The 24,030-nt window shown below is 45.9% G+C and overlaps 1 protein-coding gene across 2 annotated transcripts in view; it reads right to left on the reverse strand.

Moving 5' to 3' along the window:
• The window catches only part of CCNDBP1 (cyclin D1 binding protein 1), a 105,660-nt gene that overhangs the window by 33,034 nt on the left and 48,596 nt on the right, over window positions 1-24,030 (reverse strand). For both annotated transcript variants that reach the window (XM_069243472.1, XM_069243473.1), the window contains 5 exons: window positions 15,296-15,369; window positions 14,871-14,947; window positions 14,160-14,413; window positions 13,612-13,672; window positions 11,913-11,959 (listed from right to left, as the gene is read on the reverse strand). In XM_069243472.1, coding sequence (XP_069099573.1) covers window positions 11,913-11,959; window positions 13,612-13,672; window positions 14,160-14,413; window positions 14,871-14,947; window positions 15,296-15,369 — 513 coding nt within the window. The remainder of the gene's footprint in view (window positions 1-11,912; window positions 11,960-13,611; window positions 13,673-14,159; window positions 14,414-14,870; window positions 14,948-15,295; window positions 15,370-24,030) is intronic.

Consider the following 24,030-nt stretch of genomic DNA (forward strand, 5'->3'; position numbering starts at 1 on the left):
AGGGCTCATATGGCAACAATTTGGGGACCAAAGACAGCTGCTACTCTCACAATAGCGGCTGACTGAGTTGCTGCTGCCTGTCCAGAACTGGCCCTGCAAGATGGCAGACGACCCCTAAGGTAGGAGGACCAGGGGCAACCCGGCCGGTGGTGCAGCCCCATGGGGCCCAGGCGGTTAACTGCTGCCCCAGTCTTCTCTTGACCATGGGAGCGGAGAGTGAAGCAAGAGCCCTCCTGCGATCTATGGCAGAGGGCTGACTGATGCGCTCCTGTTGGGCACATGCTGCATGGAAGATCCTCACAGTCTAAGACAGGGGGAGAAGGGAGAGACAATTGAGCTGTCCGGCACCCAGGGACCCCCAGAAGGCAATAAGTTGAAGGAAGGAGAGCAGGCCCTGATCGGGCCGAGAAACCCTCTGCTGGCCAGGCCACGACAACAAAGAGAGGGCTGAGGCCTACATCAGTGTGCTGGTGCAGCCTTTCTCCCCCGTACAAACGGGGTCCCTAGCACGCCCAGCAGTGGATGCCTGTTGGGTGCCCCTCTTGCATCCCCTCTCCCCTACCTGCAGACAGCAGAGGACAAGCGCCACAAGATAAGCGTCTTTTGCTGTGGCCACTGTGAGGGAGGAGGGCATATGCCCGCGGAGACATAGGGATCGGGGCCAGGGAGGTTTGGCCTGGTGCTGCATAATACTGTATAGTGAGACGGGGTGGTGTGGTGAGTGCCACTGGAACTAGACAATATTCGTCCCCCCACCCCCCAAACTACCCCCTCCTGAACCGTACTTCTTAGTGCGTAACACCTGTGAGACTTGAATCCCTCTCACTACTCAGTGGAGACTAAGGGATCTGTGTGGCAATGGGGGAAAACTGCAGTCAGGCCCCCAAAGGGGACTAGGCCTGTATTGGGTCACTTGTAGGCCACTGAGGAGGACTAGACTGTCGAGAACTGACCGGGCCACCAAGCAGCCGAGGCCCAGAAAGGCTACTATTTCTTCCCATTCCTGCGTTGCAAACTATTTGGCCTGGACACCCCTATGCAGTACCCGTGGGCTTGCAGCTCTGCCTCGAACCCCTAGCCCTGATAGAGTGATAAACTAATGTCCTGGTTACCCACAGCAGTGCATTGCTGATCCATGCCACTCCGGGAAGTGGAGAGGGCGCATAGATAAGATGGGAAAAGTGAAGACCAGGAACCGGTGACACAGCTTGCCTCTGCAATCACTCTCCCCAGATTGCTAGGGCGCCCTCAGAGCCGGAGTGCCTGGAGACCTCCTTACACTCACGCTTTGACAAAGTCCTTGCAGCCATAGCAGACACTATGGCTACAACTACAGCAGGACAGCAGCACAGTTTCTGTAGGACTAGGCCTGCTTCAGGCAGAACATCGTAAACTAGCAGACCAGATTAAGGACCTTGAAAATTCAGTAAGAGACATACAGTCTCAGTGCACAAGCTAGAAGAGCATACAGAGGATGCAGAAGGACACAACCGCTGTAATAACAGAGTGGTGGGGCTACCAGAGGGAGCAGAAAGATCAGAGATGGTGAAGTACCTAGAAAACTGAAATCTGAAGTAGCACTGAATCTTCTCACCCCTTTCTTTGCACTGGAAAGGGCTCATACAGTCCCCGCCTATCTACTGGCCAAAGGCCGTCTGTTTCGTCCGGTGGTGGCCCGACTGCTACACTACAATGACAAGGATATTATCTTGCACAAGGTGTGAATAGGAGGCCCCTAAGCAGTCGAAAAATGGTGAAGTTTCAAACTTCCCACACTTTAAAGTGTCTCAGGCACAACGTGCTTTCTTTCTGACTGTCAAGAAAGCTAACTGAAAGTGGGACTGCAATATTCATTGATGTTTCCAACAAAGATCCTTGATGGTGTGACCCATCTTTATGATACCCCGGAGGCGGACTGGGACTGGTTAGGGGTATACAGAAATGGTGCTTCACAGAGTCTGCACACAGACTGGACGCCCTAAAGAAAGATCCAGAAAGAGAGCACATGGGTCTCAAGCTGGCAGGTCTCTAAAGAAACCATCCCCCTCCCAGATGCTGAAGGAATGAGTGGCAGCTTTGCAGGCAGTGACGGAGACTACATTGTCCCATAAGACAAATGCAGATGTGGGAACACCTTCGGAACACGGATTGTTAGCTACAGACACCGACACATCACCCAGCACTGGGGATCGAATGAACTCCGCAATCAGTATACAACGTGATCTAGAAGGAAGACATGTGGGAGGAGAATTGGGGGGAAAGACATGTACTAATCATGATAACTGCGGTGTCCTTGGAGCGTAGGTCTTGACTCCCTGCTTTACCAGGTGGGACTGACCTGAAGAGGCACATGAATGAAACATGTATATTCTTGTTTTCCCATTGCTGACCTTGCTGGTGTAACTGGCTCCTCCTGCTGGGGACTTCATCCTGGTGGGTGCACCTGACCAACATGCCACTTGTTGCTAAGCTGAGGGCCGGCAAACCTACTCGAGATCCTACTTAGGAGTCAGGGCTGGTGCAGCAGAGTGGATCTTTGTTTGGCACAGCCCACCCCAACTGTATTTGCCCCTGCCAGAGTACTGGAGGAGACGCTCCTGTCTTAATGTCCATGTTTTGTTTACAGGTTTGGGCAGCCAGCATTTGCAGGGCTGCTCATGGGATAGGGTATTTGTGGTTTAAAGGAGATTAATTCGTTTGGATTACTGTCCCGGGGATCCTGTCTTCATGTTTTGGGTGGGGGTGGACAAGACCAGCCCAAGACCAACAATAACCTTCCTATCCTTGAATATACGGGGGTTGGGATCCGTGGTCAAATGACACAACATAGATAGATACCAGAGGTGGCGGGCAGTACTGGCGGCAATGTTACACGAGATGCATCTTACCGGGGAGGGGAGGTGGGGCGGATGGGAGGCTGACATGCTGCAACAACGGTAGCTTGGGCAGCTGTATAGATAAGCCAGGAGTCCCTCACATTGTTAAGAGCTGATCCACTCACAGATAGACAAAGAAGGTTGGTATGTGATAATCAAGGGCTAACTCCTGGGTACGGACATGAAGTTAGTGAGTGCATGTGCCCCAACCAAGAGCAGGTAGCTTTTCTCCACAGACTGTCTGCTTTCTTGGCTCCCTTAGCAATGGATGATCTCCTCAAAGAAGGAGATTTCAATTGTGTAGCAGAGCTTGCCCTCAATCGTTCCACCCAGTCCATACACCGTGCTCTGGCCCATAAGGTATCTGAGGGTCTCAGGGATTGGATAGCCCATTGGGGGGTGGTATACATCTGGCAGATACAACATGGCCTGGAAAGGAACTATTCCTTCTTTTCCGATATTTAGCAACTGCATACAAGGCTCGATAATTTTACATGTTCCACTAGGATAGGCCAGAGCGTGATACACTCAGAGTACGTATGCCGCACCCTTTCAGACCTGCCCCTTACTCCTGAAGTTCTGCCCTGTAGAGGGCCGGCCAACAGTACTCACGTGGAGACTGAACACCTGCCACCTGGAGGACCAGACTTTTAAGGATAGCCTGGGCACTGCCATTGTAGACTGTTTTTCACAAAATCAGGGCAAGGGCTCCTCTGGCTTTATTGCGTGGAAGGCATTCAAAGTGGTGCTCCGGGGTCAGGGCCAGGAGGCAGTTTTATGGGGAACTTAACACATTGGAAAATAGACTCCATGACACTGATAACACCTTTGGGGTGGATGAGGATTCATGGACATGCCAATTCGAGACCAGGGAACAGTATAAAGTTGTACTGGAACACCTGAGGTGTTACAACTACAAAGAATACGTCACTAGGGCATGATGAGGAGGGTAAAACTGGTAGACTCCTAGCTTGGCTCGTTGGGCCAGAAACACAAGGGTCCCCTATCACTCAAATCACTTCAAGAGACGGCACAACACTTTCCTCCTCTCGGGCGATCACTGTGTCCTTTCGAGATTATTACCAATCTCTTTACAGACAACCTGAATTCCTTGCCCCAGAGGCTATTAACGATTTCTTGGCACGAATGCCACTGCAAGTCTTAGACCAGGAAGTACAGGAGACCCTTGGTGCCCCAATCATGGCCCATGAGATCCAATTGCCAATAAAGGGATTGGCAAGCAGAAAGACCCCAGGTCCAGACGGAGTCCCTACAGAATTTTACTCTACTTTTGCTGGGTCTTTGACCCCCAGGCTGGAAAAGCTGTATGCTGAATCACTGAGATGAGGCCCCTACCCCCTCCCACCTACCAGATATGCAATGGTGATCCCACCTCCCAAGTCCAAAGACACAGGAGCTCCCACGTCCACATTCCACCCCTATCCAAGATAAATATAGATTTCAAAATTCCGAGCAACGTTTTGGCCCTTAGACTTCTTCCCCATAGGCCTGGTTGATACATCACGACTAAAACAGGTATATATCGACACGCAACACTTCCCTGAATTTTCGCAGACTGTATCACATCCTTTACCACACTGGAGGATGAGGCTGCATCGAAGGTAGAGATCATCTTGTTTCACTGTATGCAGATGACATACTGCTCTATCTGTATGAGGGTCCAACTGGTGCAGCACTCGCAATGAACCTACTGAGCGAGTTTGCAGCCATGTCAGGCTTCAGGGTCAATAGCTCAAAAACATACCTGTTTTCTAGTGGATATTCTAATGGATATTCCAGTGGATGGATATCTTGCTTATTTTAAATTGTTCATGCAATCTTATGGAAGCTTAAAATGTCAATACTGCAAGAATTCATGAGCCAGGCTGCTCTGCTACCTAAGTGTCGTCGCAAAGTGTCTATGGTGTAGCGTCACTGGGATTCCAGAGGTGCTAGTGCCTTTATAAGTCAATCTTCCAGGTAGGGAAGGGTGCAATTTTACATCTTTTGGAGATGTGCCGTCACCACAGAAATGCATTTCAAAAAGTTTTGTGGTGCTGGCTTGAAGCCGAAAGGAAGAACTCGGTACTGGTAATATACATTTACCACTAGAACTCTGGTGTTTCTGTATGATAAGGATGTGAAAATATGCATCTTGAAAATCTATGGCAACAATCCAACCCCTCTGATGAGGTTTAGGGTATATTTTGATAAGTTCCAACCTATAAAACACCACTCTCTTTAAGCACTTGTTTACGGTCCTGAGGGCTACACAATGAGATGGTGTTCTTGCTTTGGTCTCTCCTTTTGAACCAGAAAGTAACAATAAGGAGTAAATCCCCTTTGATTTTTGGGACTGAGGGACCAGTTTGCCTGCCTTTTTGATCAGAAGGGTACAAACCATCAAACAGAATAACTCTCAACAGTACTGAGATGTCATCTTTAGAATTATTATGACGGATGGAGCAGATGACAAACATTATAGAACACCTATTTTCCACAGTATTCAACACCCATCTGTCCGTTATTCTATCTTACTTGTCCATTTAATTGCTTATGCACTCCCCTAGTTGAGTTGTGGAGGGAAAACTGAAGAGTCATTGTTTGGGTGGTTTTCCTGAAGCAACCCATGTTTGGTGTCAGCCTCTTCCTTTTGTGGACACTTGAGGCTGGAATGGCTTTTGGTACTGCTGTTGTCAGTGGTATTGTTAAAGCCACTGACGGGCTTGAACTCCGGTCGCTGGTAGTGGCTGTTGTGACATTTGCACTGATGTTTCCTGTAGTCCTTACAAAGGTCCAAAGTCTTGAGTATCTACAACAAGGACTTCATGTGCTACCTTTAATCTGCAGTGACTCCAAACAGAGTTGTTCTAGAGAAAGAGAAAAGAAGGTTCAAAATCCTCTGGGAGCATCTTGTTTCAAGCTGATATCGCGGAGCCATAAAGGGCCAAGAAAAGACAGTAGCCACGAAGGGCTGAATCAGGAGGTAGACTAATTACTTGACTGGAGACCATCACCTCTCCCCCCTCCCTCATAGTACAGCTGAAAAATAGTGATTGTGTTCAAAACAAAGTATCCCCTGCAAACATTAGAGATTCACATACAGGGGCATCCGAGTAAGACAGTGATACTCAGCGCCTTTATGGAAGTGGCTGATGTGCCATAAAACTATCTAGCAACTGTCTACTTTCCTTTCTCTCTTTTCAGAAGCTACCACTGAAGATGCTAAAGTTGAATGATACTTACTTGTAGCAGCTACTAAGACAGAATCAGGAGGTGGGTCCGCATGCAGGAAAAAAGGTTCTTGATTAGGAAGTAAAACATCCAGAGCAGACTTTGCTAAGGCTAAAGTTTGGAACAACTGCATAGCAGGTTCTAGCAGTCTCCGAACTAGGAGAAGCAAAGGCTGTGCAGAAGAATGGTGGGGCAGTTATCTAAAATGACTTATGACTATAGCGGAGTTGTTGGGATAGGGATGTTACATTTGCAGAACATTTCACCAAGAGTTGGCTGAACTTTGTGTGTAGGAAGCTGGCCCTTTATGTGGTATGTGAATACCATCTAAAGGGTCCAGAGGTTCCCCAGTGGCTTGACTGGGGAGCTGACTTGCTTGCTATGCAATGCAGGGCCTAGTTTGCAATCCCAAAGTGCTCTACCTAGGGGTAGTGTGGTCGACAGCCTTAGGCTTAACACAAAGGAGTGCAAAACACCTACAAATACATGCAATAGTCATCAAATGAGACGCACAACTCAAGAAGGAGATCCACACGAAATTACAAAAATAGCAGTTATCTTTCTGTATGTTTAGGTATCAGAGAAAAATTGTTCAATAAGTATGTTTTTAAATAGGAATACTTTTCGTTATAAAAAGTGCTATTTCTAAGTTCTGCAATGTTATCATATGGTAGAAAAACAAGTGCTGCAAACAGGTAGAGTACAGCGACTTACAAGAAGAATCTCCAGGAGTTAAGGTGAGTAGTAGGCAAGGTCCAAGAAAGCACCCACAGTACACCCTCAGCGGCACAGGGGTGGCCCAGTGCAGAGTGCAAAACAGCATTGGGTGCCCAATATGTTCCTATTGGGATCGATCACTGCGAAAAGAGGTTGCATGTTAGGACAAGGTGTCGGGTTTGGATAAGCCACCAAGTGGGCTAAGGTCTAGCAATGGTTGGGACGGAGGGACCCCAATGGTCCTCTTCTCTGTCTAGGGCAGCCAGGTGCAGTATTCTTGGACCAAAGGGTGTCCGTCACCGGTGGCAGTCGCGGTGGAGGGGGGCCCACAGAAACACGCTGCAGCAACAGACTGGGGGACCAGTCAGGGTGAACCAACAAGTGGGCTGAAGTCTCATGAGCCTGGGGGATGCAGAGATACCAAATGGTCCTCTTCTTCTCAGTCCAGGCTATCCGGGTGCAGAGGTGCAGTGGACCGTCTGGGTTGCAGTAATCGAAGGCAGTCACGGTTGAGGGGGGCCTGCACAAAGAGAATGCAGGTGTCACAGTGAGGGTCACAGTGGGGAAACTCAAAATGGACCTGGTTTCAGGAAAGGCTGGGGACCTGTTTGGAAACGTTGGCCCACTTCAACCCTGGCTAGGAGGCTTGGTGCAGTGATGCTGGTCAGCAATGTTTTTGGCGGTCCAGAGTCCTCTTCAGTAGTTCTTGGATGCCTGCAGGGGAGCAGGTCTGATACTCCACAGGAGTTCCCTGGTGCTGGGGGGAAGGCTGGCAGTCTTCCCAGGCTTTTTAAAGTTTCAGCAGCTGGAGGACAAGGCAGCTTTGGCACGACTGTCAAGGTGGGCAGGCAGGAAGGCTGGCAGGGTTGGCGCCGAGTGTCAGCGGTCTTCAGTTCTCGCTTTTGCGTCTCTGGAGAATCTATTCACGTCTGCGAGATCTGCTTCTCTGGTGCCAGGGGGTGTTAGGTGTGTGTAGGGTAGAAGCCAATGGGCTACTGACTCTTTGGGTCACAATGCCCCCTATATGACCACTTCCTGTGGGAAGTGGGCATAACTCTGTCCCAGAATTCCTAGGTATGCCATCTCAAAGATGGCCTACCTCTGAAACAAAATGTGTCCATCTCTCAGCCTGGAGGTGGCACGCCTACCTTACAAGCTAATTTTCCCACCTGTCCAGGTGCCACATGGGCTCTAGACAGAGGAGGGTTTCCTCTCCTGTGAGGGGAGCCAGATTTTAATTTCAAAGGCGGCAGCCCTTTGAGGCATGCCGCCTTAGTAAGGCTAATCAGCAGGTCATCCCATCGGAGGGGGTGTTACACCCTCTTCCTGGACAAGCTTTTGTTTTGGGCCTCCTGAGAGCAGAAGGCTCTCGCCGTAGGGGGCCAGAACAGTGTCTCAGGTGGCAGGCTGGCAGAAACCCATCAGTGAGCACACCAGAGGCTGGTAGGATTTCAGGGGGCACCTCTAAGGTGCCCTCTGGGTGCATGTATTGGCAAATCCAATGCTGCACCAGTGTGGGTTCAACAATATGAGATGTTTGAACGCAAACATCCCTATCTTCAGTGAAGCCATCATGTAGCTGGGGAACACGTACTGACCAGCGTCCAGCACATGCATCTAAAATGGCTTCTCTGGTCGCCCTTTGAGAATTGACAAAGACATAGCAGGGGCATATCTGCTCATACAGATATGTCCTCACATGTAATATAATGCACCCTGCCTTAGGGCTGTAAGGCCTGTTAGAGAGGTGACTTATACATTGCATGCAGTGTTAGGCGACATGGCACACAGGCTGCATGCCTTGTCGTGTTTTCACCTTTGCAGAAAGACACGCAGCCTGCAAATGGCAGCCTGTCATGCACTTGATGAGGGGTCCCTTATGATGCCACAATACGTGGTGAAATCCTCAGGGACCTTCTTTAGTACCCCAGAACCTAGGTACCAGGGGTACCACTTACTAGGGACTTACAGAGGGTGTTAAAGGGTTTGCCAATTGGGGAAACGACTGTGCAGTTTTGGGAAAGAGATCTAGCACTGGGGACCTGGTTAGCAGCAACCCAGTGCACTTTCAGTCGAAATCACATCATGTACCAGGAAAAAAAGTGGAGGGTATCCCTGTCAAAAAGACGCACTTTCCTACATTGTGATCTCACCTGTAGGAGAAAAGCTCATTGGAGGAGAATCAGAGTTGGAGAATACTGATGAAAGGGAAGAGGACTATGGGGAGCAAATATAATGAGGAGACCTTGAACACTAGAAGATTTAGACTGATGTGTATCTTGAACAGCAGATGATCTGAAGCAGTGGAATCTGGTATACCTATATGATGAAGAATGACGACCTGAAGAACTTGAATGATGTCTGCTGCAATCAGAACTTTAAGGCACCTCCTTAGAGTTCTGGATCTATCTGTATAAGATCTTGTACTCCTGATAGGCAATAAAGTAGCGTTAGCAGAAGGTAGCAAAGCTAGTTAAAGCAGCACAGGTAGAAGAGCCAACAGTGTTGCAGGCAAAACATGTTGAGCAGGCACTGGAGGTAAGAATGGCACACCGCAACTGGAGGCTAAACTGGGGAGGCCCTTTGCTCAGAAGTGAAAGATGAGGATAGTGATAACACTGGAAAGATTCGTCCAAACAGTGACTAGGTCTTGGAGTAGTCACAGTCTGGTGTACATGCCACCCTCCTTTTCATCCTGTGTAAGCATGTCAAAGTCAGATATAAAGACCTGCTAGAAGAAGTTGCCCTCAATTTCGATACAGTCTTCAAGCTCACCTTCCTATGCTTCCATATCCACCCAATCTTCTGCACAGTCAAAAACACACAATACTGACTGCAGTTTGGCATTCCATCACCCCAAACGTGTTGCACATCAAAAAATGGGATAGCTTTTGTGATTAAAAAATATATATTTTCTATCAGAAGGCAGAAAACTTTGTCTCCCTATCCCAAACCTTTTTAAAAAAAAGATATTCAGAAAAGTTTCCAAGAAGAAAAAAAACCTCCAAATGGGATTCGCAGAGCTCCATAAGAAGAACTGGCTAGATTGCAACCTTCAGCACCATGATGGGATACTGGTGGTATGCTATTCCTTAGATGGATCAGTAGCAATTTCTAAGCCTTTCAGGCTTCAGCCTATTGAGCTACATTATCCAAAGTTTCTTTCATCCTTATTTAAAAAGCGTAAGTGAGGGTTTCTTTTTCAAGAAAATAAGCGAAAACTGACCATTTTAGACTTAAGGGGTGTTGAAAATGTTGTTTCCTAGAAAAAATTGCTTTTCAAAAAGAAAATATATCTCCAGGATTCCATGTGTGGACAGGATCATTCAGAGCTTATGACTAATAATGAAGACCAATGCATTCTTCACAGAAAGAGAGTGCCTTTTTCTCAGCCCCCAAGACATACAACCTTTCGGTGTCATTACTGAACTCAGATGTACCATACAGACTCACCAGCAGCACAATGGAGCCTGTGTCTAATGAAGGATAGCTCTGCCTAGTCCAGATTTTCAAAACTGTCCAGATTACTCCATCTTTCTCTGCTTCATTTCTGGGCAGTTTTGTTTACTTATCTCCCTCATGGTAGGGAACCGGAGTGCAAATAAATATCAGAAGGTGGATGGAATTGGAAAGAGAAGAGTCTGACTGACGTTTTCAGGCACTGCAAAGAAATGGCAATAGCTAGTAGCGGTCTGTCCATTACCATCTCCCATTAAAAACACTCAGCCTCATCATGGTGTAGAGGAAGGCCTCGCTTTCTCTAGACTATGTAAAATGCATATAGCACAGCTGGAAGCAGGCCCAAGGGCATGCAGCTATGTTTGGTCAGCACCTCTTTCCACCCCCTTTCTCTAACCTTGCTGGTTCCTCCAGAGCGGTCTTCTCTGTGATCATTTTTTTTGATAGCCGCTTCTTCTGACCTTCTCTACATGTTCCACTTCCTACATTGACACAATTTGTGAGCATGTATTGGTATTTGTATAGAGCAATGGAGCGCTGTGAATTACATGGGGGCTGGGAGATGACTTGTTCATCAAGTGAGGATTACACAAATACACTTCACACATACTTTTTCTTTGGCACTGGACATTAAGCAATTTTCTCAGAATCACAAGATGTTGATCTCAAGTGCCAAGGCCAGAATTAGAACCTGGATCCCCAGGTTTCAAAGTCTGCAGCTCAAGCCACTAAGCCACATCTCCTCCCTACTATTCGGGAGTCTTGAGATAGTGTACTGTTACTATCACTTTTGAATTGCGGTGTATTAAGTTAGCTGACAGACAACTGCTCCTTGTTTCTAATCAAGGTCCAGAACATAGAAAATATTCAAGTGATTTGTTTAGTGAATGTCATTTAAGCATTGAAAACTACTTACAAGCAAAATCATTTGCTTTTACAGGTAAAGAACAGTCACATCGTACCCTAGCACGCATTATTAGGATACCGGATCTGCCCTTTCTGTCATGTATTGGATGCTGGAATTGGGAAACTATGTCCTCAATTAGGAGTTATTTTGTAACTGCATCATTTTCTATTGCATCAGATAATTGAAAACATCCATAGGCTCATTATTGATCGGATGTGATAAATATCAACAAATACGAGCGTTGCCCTGAAAATGGGATGTATACTATTTGATGATGAAACCGTAGCTAAAATTCTAACTGCACCCTTACTATTAGGGGACATCAATTTACCACAATCACTGTCAAAACTAGATGACTTTTGTAGGAAAGGGCCTGTTTTTGACATGGCCAGGTGACTGAGGTACTTTTGACTGAAAGTGCACATGGTTCCTGCTAATCAAGTCCCCAGTGCCAGATCTCTTTCCCTACAACTGTTCAACTTTTCCCCAACCGGCAATACCTTTGCCCCCCCCAATCAGTCCCCAGTAAATGGTACCCCTAGTACCTAGGGCATGAATACCAAAGAGGGTCCCCAAGGGCTTCTGCATGTATTGTGCCACCCTCAAGGGCCCCTCACATAGCAACGTCTGGATATGCTGCTATAAAAAACAGCTACATTTAAAATATAGTTAGCAATGTTTAGGTGCTGCAGCATAAACACCTGCAGCACGGTACTCACTTTGCGATTTCCAAGAATTTCTTTAATACGGAGGCCAGCTTTGCAGCCTAAAAAAAAAGAAACAAATGTCAATGTTAGGTGGAGTTTGAATCAATACATGTTAGGCATTCAGTAAAACAGAGAGGAGGGTATTCGGGGGGGGGGACCTTCACAAAAGTGTTAGATTCACACTACGACTTCAAAAACCTCAAAACTTCCCCAAAACCAGAATCAAACCTACAAAGTGAGGGTTTGGTTCTGAAAAGCAAAAAAAAAAAAAAGAAACATAATAACAAAGAGTTAACCACATATGCGTGGATTTTATTTTTCCACTCAGCATCAGGACCAGTGTTACTTTTTACTATCCTTGTACTGAAAATCTGAATTGACCGTACTGCCCCAATTATGTTGGACCTCCTGATGCATCAAAAAGGATGGCCCGTGGAAGAAGTGTCCCACAAGGTCGCGACGGTATTCAACCGGCAACTCCCCGCCTCAGCTCAAAGGAAGAACTGTTAACTTGTTCAGGTGGGAGCTCCCCTCCACTTATTTGCAGCAGAGCTCCACCAGACACTACCTGCGGCCCTAAATTCCTATTAGTGGAGCGCATGATGGATTCTGATGAGTAAGTACCTCCACACTCTTTACTATGTAAGTAAAATGCTGAACTCAACAGCACGAGTATTCCGATAAAGCATATAGAGATTACCTTCACCTCCAGTATATTGAGCTCCACTTCTTCTGTAAGGCTGAGATTTCAAAGGTCAAGGCAACACCAAAACTGAACTTGGGAGCAGTCCATTATTATAAACAGCTGGGTGAAAAGCCCTTTCAGCTATCTCTTAGTGGTCACCAAGACAGCCCTACAGGAGAGCAGGGCTGAGATACAGCTCAGTGCTTAACCCAGGTTAATTGTTGACATACCAAGAGGTACTGGAGCCTGCATTTCACTCATTCTAAACCTGGGCTGAAGAACTAAGTATCTAGACAAGGCCGTGGTTATGCAGGTTTGGAACTGCACTGTGCTATTCTTGGTGCCTAATATCCTTTTGAGAAAAGCGGGCCATGCAGGAACTGGTGTGAGTTTTTATTTGTTCTTTGATGACCTGAAGACAACGGAAAGAGGGAGAAATTTGCAAGGTAACGGAGAACACCCAGACATAAATTGTTTTCAGAATAATCTGTAGCCAGTGGAAACAAGTTGTGGCTCTGAATGAAGCTAAAACATGTGAACAGTGCTACGCTACAAAACAAATCACCCCATGGGAGGAAAAAAGGTGTACACATATTACATGGCCTTCACGCTAACATTTTTGTCAAAGCACACCGGATGCAAAGAAACAAAAGATGTATCTGGCCAGGCTGCAAGAATTCTTCCAAGTGTGTGACTATCATTGGAAAATAGGCCAGGATGAGTGCTAGTGTTTTGACCTGTACGGTACGACTCTGACAGTGGACAAGTTAAAATATCTCTTAGCCGCTGACCTGGACAACATGCCCAGTACTGGATCTAACCCCAGTTTGACGAGGCCAGGCAGAACCAATGACTTTGCCCAATATCTTGAATCCGCTGCAGTGAGGGAGAATGGGGATGAGAAGAACAGCAGCGAGAGAGGGTTTGTGAGTGTCTGTGCTTTAGCAAGCATTTGAAACACACTGAAGTAGTTCAATTTCAGTGATTGGCTTTTTAAGTACAATTTACTGAAGAGCAAGTACTTACATTCAGACGCACGGGTAGATGGTTCATTGGAGGGTACATGCTCAGGGCCAGGTCATCGACGCTTAAGACAAAGGGAGAAGGACATGAAACAAAGTAAAACGCAGAATAACTCATTACCAAGCAGTGACAATTAGTAGGTGGAAGAGTAATGGTGAATCAACTCGGTGGAGGCAATTTGCCACAGAAACTAATGACAAACTAGATTTGTCATAATTCTATGAATAAAGAACTTCACTCAACTCTGCTCTCTCGATTTCTTATCAAAGTAAATGTAGACCAGTTTGTCCCCCACAGGAAGTAGGCAGAGGCACAATGGATGTCAATGACAAACGTCCTGTATCTCAAGTCGAGGCGCAAAAGTCATATCCTGTTTCCATAAAGGTAACTGCTCTGTAGCATCCACCTGCAATTCACCACTGAGGCACCTACCGTTCACCACACACCTACCGTTCACCACACACCAACTCTCATTCCACCAATGCAGAGACTGCAAAAGTAACAACTCATTTTAGGCACGGTCCTGCACCAACAGAACCCGAAATAATTACCTGGGGCTTATCTCATTAGCAATATCTGCAAGGTCGTCCAACTGAGCCACGTGTTCTTGGGTGTCTGCTGTCCCGTGGGCCTTAAGGGCTGTAATCACTTTCTTTAGGCATGCCTTAGAGGACTTCATCAGTCCCATGCAGGGCGCATGGATCTGTCGATCTGCATCAGACCAATAAGTGTCCCGATTGCCCCGAGCCCCCAACTCTTCATCTTCCAAAATATCTGCAAAAGGATCTGTGTCATCCTCCAGAGCCTGGAGAGAAAAGCGAAAGCCAAGTAAAAAAAAAAAAAACAGATAAGGAAGAAGCAGAGATGCCGCAGGATGGAGACGCAGAACGTAGGCTTGGTGACAAAAGACCAAAACAGCTGTAGAGGAAATCAGGCATTTCAAAAAGGAAAACAATGAAAGAAAAAAAAAGAGGAAACGGGCTGCAAAACGATTAAAACATGCATACTCATAAAACAGGAAGAAACATAAAAAAAGGTTTAGATGATTAAAATGTTAAAAGAGGTTTAAGTTAAAAAAACAAACAAACAGAGGAGGCCTGAAGAACTAGGCTCTGGACAAGAACCACGCAAAGAAAAAAGGTCTCCTTACTTGGGTGCTGAAAGAGAAAAACACAAACACAGGCAGATTAGCTGGGGCAAAACTCTTGTCTCTAGCCCCAGAGGTCCAAAGAAGCCATCAACAAAATGAAATATGGATTCACCTGTTCCATCTCTTCAAGGGCATCCTTTACAATCCCAAGATACGAACTGAATACCGCCAGCACCGCTGCATGATTATCTACAGAACGAGAGACAGAGATTGGAAAAGGAGCTGGAAAAATAATGTCAACTGAAGCCAGTATTACTGTCATTCGCCCCCGCAAGCCTCAGAGGAGTTCCATTCGACCCACAATCCATACATACACAATTCTGGGTGGCATTAATCAACCAGAGTCATTAGTTCATTCTGTACTTGAATTTCCAGAACTCTCACATTCCAGGTTGCAGTATATTACATGCCTTGCAACTGTCTGGTTTATGCTTAAAGGTCTTATCTAACTCTACATTATCTGTTCAAGGTGCTTCTAACACAGGAATGTTGCATATATTATAAGCACTCAAGTCGAATTCTGCCCTTTGCTCATACCTCTTGGTAGATTGGTCACCAACTCACAAGCCTCCCACACTCCACCAGTAGACATCAACTGCTCCCGAGAAATACTGAAAGGAAGCAAACAAAGCACACTTCAGTTAGCCAGGGGATGCTTACCCACATGAGGTTTAAGTAAGGCAGAACTTATGATTTCAAAGTTAGGTCTTAGAGGAACAGTATTAGTACTGCCGGATCTTGCTGCAGTGACTGACTTGATGGGGAGGTCACTAACAGAAACTACCCTGTACTTTTGAGGAAAATGTTTAGATGTATTTAAAGAAGTAAAGACATCTAAACTGGAGGATAGATTTGCTGATTTGGTGTGGATGCTGGCTACTAGGCCAACAGCCTTGGGTTGGAAGTTATCGCAGGCACCACAGCCCGTCCCTGAACCACAGACATAAATAATTTGGGTATTATGTCTGTAACCTTAGAATACAAAAAGGGGGGCACAGCCCCCACAGACAACTCAGTGCATGCAGACTGTAGTTTCCTCTGGAGTCTTTATTGCTAACCCCTCTATATGCTAAGAAACACGCAACTCAGAGTTGTTACTAGAGGTCATATCAGGCATTCCTGCCGTACAATGTGTTCCTTATGTCTGCTCTTTACGTAATTGTATCTTTATTGTTGCTGTCGTGTTCTTATTACATAAGGGAAAGAAATGCTTCTTCTTTCTTTCCTATTCGCGCAACCTTGTGTTATTAAAGTATGTTGACCATGTATAAATATTCCTGTAATTAAGGTTAGTATTGTTCAGTTTCGAATTTGTTTTCGGTTTGTAATGGGTAGCCACAATCAACGGGCATTGATATGTGGTTGGCAATTGTGCTATGCAAGTGCTTATAAAATAGAACAGATTAAAATAAATCCTTCAGGAATATCCCAAAGGAGCCAAGTAGAGATCCCAAACATGGACCACTAGTCTCCATCTAAAATCATGTGACCACATACCAAAATAAACGAGTGAAGATACAGCCAATGAAACATGTTACATTTGTATGTGTTCACAATAGAAGCGTCATCAGTGCAGTGTAGAAATGAAAAGATCGGCGGCTGCCTTCACATTTTAAGAACGTGTGCGTAAAATGCATCATCACTTAAGTTTAATATGTCCTACAAAAAACATAAATCACAACAAAAATGCTCATGTCTACTAAAGAAATGAAAATGTCACTTACCCAGTGTACATCTGTTCGTGGCATCAGTCGCAGTAGATTCGCATGTTCTGCAATAGCTCGCCATCTGGTGTTGGGCCGGAGTGTTACAAGTTGTTTTTCTTCGAAGAAGTCTTTCGAGTCACGGGACCGAGTGACTCCTCCTTTTGTCTCCATTGCGCATGGGCGTCGACTCCATCTTCGATTGTTTTTCCCCGCAGAGGGTGAGGTAGGAGTTGAATTGTAGTAATAGTGCCCATGCAATGGAGTGACTAAGTATGCACCTATTTAAGGTTGAGATGATACATATATAAATAATTGAAGGTAACTTCCAAACTGCTACAGGCTCCCGGGGAGGCGGGTGGGCACATGCGAATCTACTGCGACTGATGCCACGAACAGATGTACACTGGGTAAGTGACATTTTCAGTTCGATGGCATCTGTCGCTGTAGATACGCATGTTCTGCATAGACTAGTAAGCAGTTATTTCCCCAAAAGCGGTGGATCAGCCTGTAGGAGTGGAAGTAGTTTGAAATAATGTCCTTAATACGGCTTGACCTACTGTGGCTTGTTGTGCGGATAACACGTCTACACAGTAGTGCTTGGTGAATGTGTGAGGCGTAGACCATGTGGCTGCCTTACATATTTCTTGCATTGGGATGTTTCCTAGAAAGGCCATGGTAGCACCTTTCTTTCTGGTTGAGTGTGCCCTTGGTGTAATGGGCAGCTGTCGTTTAGCTTTAAGGTAGCAGATTTGGATGCATTTAACTATCCATCTGGCTATACCTTGTTTTGAAATTGGGTTTCCTGCATGAGGTTTTTGAAATGCAATAAAGAGTTGTTTAGTTTTTCTGATGTTCTTTGTTCTGTCAATGTAATACATCAATGCTCTTTTGACATCTAATGTATGTAGTGCCCTTTCAGCTACGGTATCTGGCTGTGGAAAGAACACTGGAAGTTCCACTGTTTGATTTAGATGGAACGGTGAAATAACCTTTGGCAAAAATTTAGGATTGGTCCTTAGGACGACTTTATTTTTGTGTAGTTGTATAAAAGGTTCCTGTATAGTAAACGCCTGAATCTCGCTTACTCTTCTCAGGGAAGTAATGGCGATGAGAAATGCCACCTTCCAGGTTAGGAACTGTATATCGCAGGAGTGCATGGGTTCAAAAGGTGGACCCATAAGTCTAGTTAGGACAACATTTAGGTTCCATGAAGGAACAGGTAGTGTTCTTGGTGGTATAATTCTCCTAAGGCCCTCCATGAATGCTTTAATGACTGGTATTCTAAATAGGGAAGTTGAATAGGTAGTCTGCAGGTATGCAGATATTGCTGCAAGGTGAATCTTAATGGAAGAGAAAGCTAGGTTAGATTTTTGTAAGTGAAGCAAGTAACCCACTACATGTTCTGGAGTTGTGTGTAATGGTTGTATTTGATTAATATGGCAGTAGCAAACAAACCTCTTCCATTTACTTGCATAGCAGTGCCTGGTGGATGGCCTTCTTGCTTGTTTTATGACTTCCATACATTCTTGGGTAAGTTGTAAGTGCCCGAATTCTAGGATTTCAGGAGCCAGATTGCTAGATTCAGCGATGCTGGATCTGGGTGTCTGATCTTTTGGTTGTGCTGTGTTAACAGATCTGGCATGTTGGGCAATTTGATGCAGGGTACCACTGATAGGTCTAGCAGCGTTGTGTACCAGGGTTGCCTTGCCCAAGTTGGTGCTATCAATATGAGTTTGAGTTTGCTTTGACTGAGTTTGTTTATCAGGTAAGGAAGGAGAGGGAGAGGAGGAAAAGCGTAAGCAAATATCCCTGACCAGTTCATCCATAGGGCATTGCCTTGGGATTGTCTGTGTGGGTACCTGGATGCGAAGTTTTGGCATTTTGCGTTCTCCCTTGTCGCAAACAAGTCTATCTGAGGTGTTCCCCAGAGTTTGAAATAAGTGTTCAGAATTTGGGGGTGAATTTCCCATTCGTGGACCTGTTGGTGATCTCGAGAGAGATTGTCTGCGAGTTGATTTTGTATCCCTGGTATAAACTGTGCAATTAGGCGAATTTGGTTGTGAATTGCCCAATGCCAAATTTTTTGTGCTAGCAGGCTTAACTGCGTGGAGTGCGTCCCTCCCTGCTTGTTTAGATAATACATTGTTGTCATGTTGTCTGTTTTGACGAGAATGTATTTGTGAACTATTATTGGTTGGAAAGCTTTTAGTGCTTGAAAAACTGCTAGAAGTTCTAGGTGATTGATATGCAGTCTTGTTTGGTGTACGTTCCATTGTCCTTGTATGCTGTGTTGATCGAGGTGTGCTCCCCACCCTGTCATGGAAGCATCTGTTGTTATTACGTATTGTGGCACTGGGTCTTGGAAAGGCCGCCCCTTGTTTAAATTTATGTTGTTCCACCACAGAAGCGAGAGGTAAGTTTGGCGGTCTATTAACACCAGATCTAGAAGGTGACCCTGTGCTTGAGACCACTGTGATGCTAGGCATTGTTGTAAGGGCCTCATGTGCAGTCTTGCGTTTGGGACAATGGCTATGCATGATGACATCATGCCTAGGAGTTGTAATACCATCTTTGCCTGTATCTTTTGTGTTGGATACATGCGTTGTATGATGGTGTTGAAATTTTGAATTCTTTGTGGACTTGGAGTGGCTACTCCCTTTGATGTGTCTATTATGGCTCCCAGGTATTGTTGTACCTTGCGTGGCAGAATTTTGGATTTTGTGAAATTGACGGTGAACCCGAGTTTGAAGAGGGTTTGTATGATGTGATTTGTGTGATTTGAGCACTGTATGAACGAATGGGCCTTGATTAGCCAGTCGTCCAGATATGGGAACACATGTATTTGCTGCCTTCTTATGTGTGCAGCGACTACCGCTAGACATTTGGTAAAGACTCTTGGTGCGGTTGTTAATCCGAAAGGCAGTACCTTGAATTGGTAATGTATTCCTTTGAATACAAACCTTAGGTATTTCCTGTGCGATGGGTGTATTGGTATATGGAAATAAGCATCCTTGAGGTCTAAAGTTGCCATGTAGTCGTGTAGTTTTAGCAATGGCAATACTTCTTGTAGTGTGACCATGTGGAAGTGGTCTGATTTGATGAAAGTGTTCACTACTCTGAGGTCTAGGATTGGTCTCAGCGTTTTGTCCTTCTTTGGTATCAGAAAGTACAGTGAGTAAACTCCTGTGTTTATTTGTGTGTTTGGCACTAATTCGATTGCATTCTTTTGCAAAAGTGCCTGCACTTCTATCTCCAGGAGATTGGAATGGTGTGTTGTTAAATTTTGTGCTTTTGGTGGTATGTTTGGAGGGAATTGTAGAAATTCTATGCAATAACCATGTTGGATAATTGCTAGAACCCAAGTGTCTGTAGTGATTTCCTCCCATGCTTTGTAATAATGACCTATTCTTCCCCCCACTGGTGTTGTGTGGAGGGGGCGAGTGACATGTGAGTCATTGTTTAGTAGTAGGGGTTTTGGGGCTTTGAAATCTCCCTCTATTTCTAGGGAATTGCCCTCCTTTATATTGTCCCCGAAAACCTCCTCTATACTGTCCCTGGTAAGTGGACGGTGTTGCCTGTGAGGTGCTGGCTTGTGTGCTTTGACCCCGAAACCCCCCTCGAAAGGGCGTTTTACGGAATGTGCTGTAATTCCCTCTGCTCTGCGGGGAGTAGAGTGCGCCCATGGCTTTGGCAGTGTCCGTATCTTTTTTGAGTTTCTCAATCGCTGTGTCCACTTCTGGACCGAACAGTTCTTTTTCATTAAAAGGCATATTGAGAACTGCTTGTTGAATCTCTGGTTTAAATCCAGACGTTCGGAGCCATGCATGCCTTCTGATAGTTACAGATGTATTAATTGTCCGTGCAGCTGTATCTGCAGCGTCCATGGAGGAACGTATCTGGTTGTTGGAGATGGTCTGTCCCTCCTCAACCACTTGTTTTGCCCTATTTTGGAAGTCCTTGGGCAGATGTTCAATGAGATGTTGCATCTCGTCCCAATGGGCTCTGTCATAGCGCGCAAGTAGTGCCTGGGAGTTCGCGATGCGCCACTGGTTTGCAGCTTGTGCTGCGACTCTCTTACCAGCTGCATCGAACTTGCGGCTTTCTTTATCTGGGGGTGGTGCATCTCCAGATGTGTGAGAGTTGGCCCTTTTCCTAGCTGCTCCTACAACAACAGAGTCTGGTGGCAGCTGTGTAGTGATGAAAACCGGGTCCGTAGGAGGCGGCTTATACTTTTTTTCCACCCTTGGTGTGATTGCCCTACTTTTGACCGGCTCCTTAAATATGTCTTTTGCGTGCCGGAGCATACCAGGGAGCATAGGCAGGCTTTGGTAGGAGCTGTGGGTGGAGGAGAGTGTGTTGAACAGGAAATCATCCTCGACCTGTTCTGAGTGGAGGCTTACGTTATGAAATTGTGCTGCTCTAGCCACCACCTGAGAGTACGCGGTGCTGTCTTCTGGTGGAGATGGCTTTGTAGGGTATGCCTCCGGGCTGTTATCTGACACTGGGGCGTCGTATAGGTCCCATGCGTCCTGATCTTGGTCACCCTGGCTCATGGTGGTGTGAGCTGGGGAGTGAGATGGAGTTTGTGCTGGTGAAACGTTAATCACGGGCGGAGGAGAGGGTGGTGGTGTAACTCTTTTCACCACTTTTGGTTGTGGTGCTTGTTCCGTCTGGAACTCCAACCTTCTCTTTCTCCTAATGGGGGGAAGGGTGCTTATTTTTCCTGTCCCCTGCTGAATGAAGATACGCTTTTGCGTATGGTCCACATCAGTTGCTTGTAGCTCTTCCTCAAACCTATGCTTTTGCATTTGGGAGGTTAGCGAGTGCTCTTCTGTATAAGAGCCTGAAGCTGGGTCGCTTGCAGTTTGTTTCGGCGTCAAAACTTTGTCTGCGTGTTTTTTCGGCTCCGAGGTGACTTTTTTCCTTTTCGGGGCCGAAACCTCTCGGCGTCGATCTGTTTCGGTGCCGCTGTCTCTGCGGCGAGCCGTGTCCACAGCGGCATCTCGGTGTCGAGGCCTGTCTCCAGCACTTTCTCGGTCCCGAGAAGGCTGCGTGCCGGTGTCTCGACCGGAGTCGGACGATCTCGGCACTGTTTGGGCCTTTTTCGGTGCCGACGGTCGGTCACCGAATTTATGGGTTGAGCCATGGCCTGGTGGCAGTGGCGTCCCCTGGGCCTTGTAAATGTTTCTTTGTGTGGTTTTCGACGTCTTACTCACGGTTTGTGTATCGTCGAATCCTTCGGAGTCTGAGTCTTGGATCGAGAAGGTACCTTCTTCTTCCTGTTCCTCGAACTCCCGTTGGGCTGTCGGTGCGGACGCCATTTGAAGTCTTCTGGCTCGACGGTCTCGGAGTGTTTTTCGGGACCGGAACGCACGACAGGCCTCGCAGGTGTCTTCGCTGTGCTCAGGTGACAGGCACAGGTTGCAGACCAAGTGTTGGTCTGTGTAGGGGTATTTATTGTGGCATTTGGGGCAGAAGCGGAACGGGGTCCGTTCCATCGGCGTTCTTCAGCACGCGGTCGGGCCGACCAGGCCCCGACGGAGGATCGAAAAACTACCCCGAAGGGCACCGGAGCTCTTCGATCTTCGATGCGGTGTGGAATCTAAGTACGCCGATCCCGAACGCAACAATACCGACGAAAATCTTCCGAAATTAGCTAATTTTCCGTTCCGAAACTCGGAGCGACAGGAACACGTCCGAACCCGATGGCGGAAAAAAAACAATCGAAGATGGAGTCGACGCCCATGCGCAATGGAGACAAAAGGAGGAGTCACTCGGTCCCGTGACTCGAAAGACTTCTTCGAAGAAAAACAACTTGTAACACTCCGGCCCAACACCAGATGGCGAGCTATTGCAGAACATGCGTATCTACAGCGACAGATGCCATCGAACATATATTTTCAATGCCTAAAAGCTAAATGATTACTATCAATGTTCAAAAGTGGGAAGTATAATATTTGCACTTCAAATCTCATACAGAACTCTTTTCTCATGTGTAAAACAACCACAGATTTTACAAAGGGGCTGATCCAAATTTTCACATGTCCCCACTAGATATTACGACGCACATCCGAAGTCTCTGTTCAGTCCAGCCTGTTACGTAAATAATAAAGGAAGAATCAAAGACGCATAAAAATGCAGTTAATTGCATACTAAAAACTACTACAGGAACCTTTGGGCTATAAGGCACGCTTCAATCATAAGGAAAGGAACATTACAGCAACATAAGGACGGTCCATTATTTTATATCTGCTTTCCAAGTTTGTTCAAATAGGCTTTTCGTTAATATAAATGATTGTATTTAGAGCTTGCGTTCATGGTGGGTGTTAGAAAAGACTAAAAGATGCACATCATGAACTCCTTGTTCGTGCATTGGGAAAAAAGATGCATTATGGGTACATTTTCTGATGGCCATCAAACTCTGAACATTTCTGAATGTTGGATCCTTACTGAGCTGTACAGACATTGTAAGTAGGGCAGAATATGAAGCGGCTACGATGACAGTGAGTGTACTCTCACTGAGTGCACGTGATTCGCTCTCCCCAATTTAGCTTTATATCTTTTTGTAGTGGAAGACACTCAAGCCTAGGTTAGAATCTGTCCACGTTCTTATGCTAAAGTCAGTTGTGTACCTTCTAACTGTTCAGGAACAGGGCCATCTCATCCACATCAATCAGGATGTGACATTTAAGGAGGACCTGACATTTTGATGTGAAAAAGGATCCTTTTAGCTCCACTACATATTCTGTCAGGTTCAGATAGGTCATCTCTGCCCATTCAAGTTAGCCTATTGTTTGCTCCTGGGAGCAAGTGCACATTGCACTCATAATTCTTGCTTGCAGGCCAAAGTGGGACAGAAGAATTTAGATTTAGCTTCTAGAGACTTCAGGCAGGGCTAAGGTAACTTTCTAAAGGTTAATTTTCTGTAATATTTAGACAGTTACTACTCCATAATATTTAGAAGAAATCTGACTTCACCATTGAATTGGATTTTCAGTTGTTTAATTATTTTTCAAGCTAGTTCCATTCCTGCGTGTAGGAAGATGGCTATCTATCAAGTGGACCAATGTAGGGGGTACTCCATGCACATAGTCCAGATTACCCTTTTTGGCTTACAGTGCTTAAATTAATTATCCCAAATGTTCTTTTTGTAGTAGTTTGGGCGAGGAGTTTAGGCTTATGAGACAGTAGTATTAAGCATTTGTTGAACACCCAGAGTCAATAAGACACACACTCAAGAAGAAACTCGAGACCAATTTAGAACAAGCATTTCCAATGCAATAGGTCTCGCATTTATGCGAGTTGGAGCTATTGGCATTGTAAATGCATAACTGGACTTTTTTTGCCACATTAATTAGTCAACCCTGACGCATATTTTGGTCCTTTCTGCCACATAATTCAAGTGTCCCTGCATATAACTAAAGGGCTACTAGGCTTACTTGAATATTTCTTACAAAAGGCCCTTAACTACTCCCAGGTGCATATCATATTTACTTGCCAATTGGTTCAGGCGACATTGCCCATGGGGCAATGAATAAATAATGGTACTGAAACGTGTGTAGTTCA

The sequence above is a fragment of the Pleurodeles waltl genome, chromosome 7 (assembly GCF_031143425.1).
Source record: "Pleurodeles waltl isolate 20211129_DDA chromosome 7, aPleWal1.hap1.20221129, whole genome shotgun sequence".
Classification (NCBI taxonomy): Eukaryota; Metazoa; Chordata; class Amphibia; order Caudata; family Salamandridae; genus Pleurodeles; species Pleurodeles waltl.